We start from the raw sequence: 5,574 nt of genomic DNA, 5'->3' as shown, positions 1-5,574 counted from the left end.
CCCCGCTCACCTCCCCCGCCGCTACCCACCTTGATCGACCCCCACCCACGCCCCCTCCCTCCCTCTCACCGCCATGGCCGCCGTCACGGCCGCGGCCGTCTCCCTCCGCGCCGCCACCGCCGCCACCTCCACGCCGTCCAGCGCGCCGCAGCACTCCCACTGCAGCTTCCCGTGCGCGGCAAGAACGACCGCCGTCTCCCGCCGTAGCCTGAGCGTCCGGGCGCAGGCCGTGTCCACCGATGCGGCGGCGGCGCCGGTGAAGGAGAAGAAGGTGTCGAAGAAGCAGGAGGAGGGGGTGGTGACCAACAAGTTCCGGCCCAAGGAGCCGTACGTGGGCAAGTGCCTGCTCAACACCAAGATCACCGCGGACGACGCGCCCGGGGAGACGTGGCACATGGTCTTCTCCACCGAGGGCGAGGTGCCCTACAAGGAGGGCCAGTCCATCGGCGTCGTCGCCGACGGCGAGGACAAGAACGGCAAGCCCCACAAGCTCCGCCTCTACTCCATCGCCAGCAGCGCCCTCGGCGACTTCGGCGACGCCAAGACCGTACGCCCTGCTGCTCGACCCCTCCATGCCGCCGTCTCTGCTGCAGGTCTCGCTGACTGAAATCGATCGATCTGGCTGCAGGTCTCGCTGTGCGTCAAGCGGCTCGTCTACACCAACGACGCAGGGGAGGTGGTCAAGGGCGTCTGCTCCAATTTCCTCTGTGAGTCCCAATTCCTTCACAGAGATGATGAATTTGCATTCTTCTCTTCAGTCTTAGAACAATCTGAAAATTTATTCAGACTAACGGTGCTCGGTTCAGTTAAGTTCAGGATTTTCCGCAGTTCAGAAATCAGGATCGTTCAATTTTACTTTAAGTTAGACGAACTGTGCCAAATGCCATTCTTTAGTGCAATCAATTTCTTTTGTACTCTGCAATAGATTTCTACGCTGTGCTGTTTAGTTGCATTCCCCTGTACTTATCTCCGAAGGCGGCGCTGGTGCTCAGACTTCAGAGTCGGTTCAGTTAAGGCTTTGCAGACCATCTAGAATCTGTTTCTTGTGCCAATGGATATCTGCATCACCATTTACTAAAACTAGTCAGCTCAGGCTCATTTAATATTGTTCTTTGTTCACTGGAATCCATGAATTTTATCTCTGCAATTGATTTTACAAGTTGGCATTGCATCCCCCTGTACTTATCTCTGAAGAAAAATCTGCTAGTGTTCAGTGTTCAGAGTCGGTTCAGTTCAGACTTTGCAGATCATCAAGAATGTGTTTCTTGTGCTGATGACCTTTATATATTTAGAATCATAAATTATATCTTGATCACCATTTACTAAGACTGGATCTCATCATGGCTACATGGATCACCATTTACTAAGCATGTTTGTTGTTTGTCCATGGTAATGCAGGCGACCTGAAGCCCGGCGCCGATGTCAACATAACAGGGCCAGTAGGCAAAGAGATGCTCATGCCTAAAGACCCAAATGCTACTATCATCATGGTGAGCCTGATCCCCATGGTTAAAGCATTCAGCAATTCACCTATCACAAACTGATGGCCAACTAGTAATTTCGACCTCATCAATTGCTTGCAGCTCGCGACAGGGACCGGCATCGCGCCGTTCCGGTCATTCTTGTGGAAGATGTTCTTCGAGAAGTACGAATACTACAAGGTAATACTAATACATAGTGCTGCTGATGTTTGTCTGCCACCCCCTGTCCCACCTGCTACTGAATACCACCTTATGTTCACAAGAAACCTGAATCAAGAATCAATGTGTGAACCCTTGTGCCCTTGTGCAGTTCAATGGCCTGGCCTGGCTCTTCTTGGGAGTCCCCACCAGCAGCTCTCTCCTCTACCCGGAGGTCGGAACATCGATCGCCTCTCTCGTAGCCTCCATGAGATTTTTCTTCCAAGTGCTACTCCAGTGTGTTTCTTGTGACAGACACTTAACCGTCATCTTGTTTGGTTGCACCGTGTTTGCGAACGGACATCAGGAGTTTGGGAAGATGAAGGCGAAGGCGCCGGACAACTTCCGGGTGGACTACGCGATCAGCAGGGAGGAGACCAACGCGGCGGGGGAGAAGATGTACATCCAGACCAGGATGGCAGAGTACAAGGATGAGCTGTGGGAGCTGCTGAAGAAGGACAACACCTACGTGTACATGTGTGGGCTGAAGGGCATGGAGAAGGGTATCGATGAGATCATGTTGCCACTGGCTGCAAAAGAAGGTACCACAATGCGTTCTTCTGAATTTTGGCTTGTTTTTTGTTGATGCAATAGTTCAACTATTCTTGAATTTTGGGTTGAATTTTGGGTTGAATTTTGGGTTGTTTGAATGTTAGGGATCGACTGGATAGAGTACAGGAAGCAACTGAAGAAGTCGGAGCAATGGAACGTCGAAGTCTACTGATTCTTGTGTCTTACATTCTTGTGCATATGTGCCGACGCACGCCTATGCGTTCGATCGAAGAAGATTGATGTACGTACATAATAAAAGTAGATAAAGGGTGTATCATTTCCGATATGTTTCATCTTGGTTTATTTCAACTCCCAGATATATATACACTACTATTCCCTCTGCTAAAAGTTTACCAACAGTATTTCACTCAAATAATGCCATTGCCATGTATATAGCTCTTACAAATTTGCAGTTAATTAGAACATTTCACGTGTGTCCCCACGAAAAAATACACTTCTCGGAAAACATGCAAAACGCGGCGACGTCTAGTATACATAGTGTCTGTGATGTTGCTATTAGCTTTGGTTTAGAATCTTCAGATCATTATCCTACTGAGTGTTGTCCGGATCAGAACCTAAGCAGCTTCATGACATGACTGAGGTGCCCTGAAGCTTAATTTACACCATTAATGGTGGTCCCACTCTCACAAGAACATGGAAACAAAAAACTGAAAAGCGTGTTGGAGAACTTATTTGCTGCACCGCACTTGTTAACACCCACCCACCCAATGGATGGAGCGCTCCTCTGCTTTCCCAGTCTTGAGTCAGGGTCAGGGTTGCATCTGCACCTGCACCTGTTGTTGTTGTTGGTGGTGGTGGTGTTGCTGCTGTTGTTGTTGTTGCTGCTCCGTGTCATCCTCTGCGACTTTTGGAGGCTGCTGGAGGGCCTCCTGCCGCTTGCCCCACAGCAGCAGGTACAACCCACCTATCACCAACACCGATCCCAGCACACTGCAAAAGCGCCATTATGTTGTCAGGTGCCGTGTCGAGCCAATCATGGGTGGACAGTGGACACTATGGAGTTGGACCATCGGTAAGGATGGTGCAGGATCTCTCGGTGTCCCAAACTCTGAATCTGGATGTACTATGTGCGCTAGTGGAATGGTGAGGTGTTGTCGTGGTACGTACCTTCCGAGGTAGAGCGTCTCGTGCAGCACGGTGAAGTCCATGACGGAGACGATGATCTGCACCACCGGGACGAAGGCGGCGACGAACACCGGCCCCCGCTTCTCGATGCACCACGTCAGCAGCACGAACGACACCCCGCACCCCACCACCCCCTGGACGTACGAATTTCATTTGGATTCATTTCAGACAATTCATTTGTAGTAGTAATTCAGATGAATGAAGGATGTTGGGTTGCGTACGGCGTAGAGGATGGTGAGGATCTGGAACTTGGAGGTGACGAGCCAGGCGGCGAGGCCGAGGTTGCGGTGGGCGCAGAGCCCCACGGCGGCGACCTGGAGGAAGCTGAAGGTGGACATGAAGGCGTTGCAGGAGTAGACGTAGGGGTACTTCCTCGCCAGCCGGCCGTGCAGCAGGAACCAGCAGGACAGGCACACGCAGTTGCCCAGGATCGCCACCGTGCCCAGCGTCCACCTCCTGCCGGCGCCGGGGTCGCCCGCGCCCGCCGGCGACGGCGCGGACCCGTAGTGCGGCTGGCCGGCGCTATGGTGGTGGGCGTGGGTGAGGGGCACGCCGCGGTAGAAGGTGAGCACCATGGCGCCCGCCAGCGACACCAGCGTGCCGGCGAGCTTGGCGCCCCCCGTGGCGGTCCCAAGCTTCAGCGACTCGGACCGCGTGGCGGCGGCGAGCAGGAAGGTGAGCACGGGGGCCACGTTGGAGAAGGCCGTGACGAAGGTGGCCGTGGTGTAGCGCAGCGCCACGAAGATCATGTACTGCCGCAGCGCCGCCCCCAGCGCCGCGCTGGCGAAGAGGTAGGCGAAGATCTCCAGCGTCATCCTCGGCCGCGCCTTGCCCTCCCGGAGGTACGCGATGGGGCCGAGGAAGACGGCGGCCGTGAGCTGCTGCAGCGTGACGAGCACCAGCGGGTCGAGGCCGCCGTTCATGGCCACCTTGACGAGCGACACCATCACCGCCGCGATCGCGTTGAGGAACACCATCACCACCACCGGCCACGCCCCGCCGCCGCCGCTCCCTCCTCCCATCGCTCTGCCTGCCACCACCACGCACACCAACTGGCAGAGGCGGGCGATCGAGCCGGTGGACGGGAAGGTATGCGGCGAGGGAGCGTGCGTGCGTGCGGGTAGCTTGGGTCGGTTTCAGGCTGTCAGGCGGGCTTTATAGCCGTGAGAGGGAGGAGAAGACGGGTGGGCGGGGATGATGCGAGAAAGAAGAGGAGGAAAGCGAGGGAGGGAGGGGAGGGAGAATCGTTTCAGGTACGGCGGCTTTTGGTGTCGCCAGCACCACCGCCGCCGGGAAAGGTGACCGGACCGGGCGCCAGAGGCCAGATCGGTTACAACAGACGGGAACTGTGTGGTGTGCTGTGGGTAGCATGCAAGTGTCTGCTGCCTCTGCATCTACTACGTGTGGTGTGGTGTGTTGTGTTGTGTGTGTGTGTGAGATCCATCACCTCATGGCCTCATCTTTTGGTAGCTGCTGTCAATCATGGGCCAGCCAGCTACACCTACACCTATCTATCTATGATCCGTCTTTTCCCAAAGGCGGCAACAAAGAAGATCTTTTCCTCCTTTATCCTCTCCTCTCCTCTTCTCTTCTCTTGATTGTGCATGTAGGTAGGTTGCTGTTGTTGTAGGTTTGGAAAGAAGAGAGATTCTGTGCATTTTTGGATAGGTGTTATCTCTTACACTATATAATATGTACATTTCAGAGAAAAAGATCTTTGCTTTCTTGATCCTTTTTTTTTCTTTTTTTGAGAAAAGGATCAGATCTATTATAAAATTCACCGGAAGTACGAAGCATCTCAAACATAATATAAATTACATCGAGGTCCATGAACCACCGAACGACCATTGCTGCCGCCAGGACGAGACGTCGACGCGCCGCTGTCGCCGCTCCCATACCGGAGCCGGCCTGACCTTTTCCTAGTCTTCTCGGCTGGAATCTACAATCTACGCCTCTCCAAACACAAACGCGATATCTTGAGTGCCCGGAACCATGTTCAGTGCTGCAAAAGCGGAGCCTGCCACCAATCAAACTAGTTACTTAATCCCTTAACTACCTAGCTTGCAGGTTCTGAACCGGATTCACGTCTGGTCGCAGATTCATAAGATCCCGGAATTGTTCCGCCCCACCCCGTGAGCTGACTCTATTGCCTAGCAGTTAGCGACACTTTTCCGGTAGTACGAATCGCTACGCTTCG

At 53.8% G+C, this 5,574-nt stretch overlaps 2 protein-coding genes across 2 annotated transcripts; one reads left to right on the top strand and one right to left on the bottom strand.

Moving 5' to 3' along the window:
* LOC123088498 (ferredoxin--NADP reductase, leaf isozyme 1, chloroplastic) lies at positions 1 to 2,579 on the top strand. The gene is made up of 7 exons (XM_044510700.1): positions 1 to 547; positions 629 to 707; positions 1,399 to 1,490; positions 1,584 to 1,661; positions 1,792 to 1,854; positions 1,987 to 2,221; positions 2,336 to 2,579. The coding sequence occupies exons 1-7, from the start codon at positions 74 to 76 to the stop codon at positions 2,401 to 2,403; spliced, it is 1,089 nt and encodes a 362-aa protein (XP_044366635.1). The 5' UTR covers positions 1 to 73; the 3' UTR covers positions 2,404 to 2,579.
* A 1-nt stretch (position 2,580) lies between these two features.
* Positions 2,581 to 4,804, bottom strand: LOC123088497 (WAT1-related protein At4g01440). Its single transcript, XM_044510699.1, has 3 exons — positions 3,599 to 4,804; positions 3,360 to 3,511; positions 2,581 to 3,182 (listed from the first exon to the last, which is right to left on the bottom strand). The coding sequence occupies exons 1-3, from the start codon at positions 4,397 to 4,399 to the stop codon at positions 3,002 to 3,004; spliced, it is 1,134 nt and encodes a 377-aa protein (XP_044366634.1). The 5' UTR covers positions 4,400 to 4,804; the 3' UTR covers positions 2,581 to 3,001.
* Positions 4,805 to 5,574: the final 770 nt, after the last annotated feature.

Source organism: Triticum aestivum, chromosome 4A (assembly GCF_018294505.1).
Source record: "Triticum aestivum cultivar Chinese Spring chromosome 4A, IWGSC CS RefSeq v2.1, whole genome shotgun sequence".
Classification (NCBI taxonomy): Eukaryota; Viridiplantae; Streptophyta; class Magnoliopsida; order Poales; family Poaceae; genus Triticum; species Triticum aestivum.
Note: the sequence above shows the minus strand (reverse complement) of the source record. Positions and strands in the feature narration are given on the sequence as shown.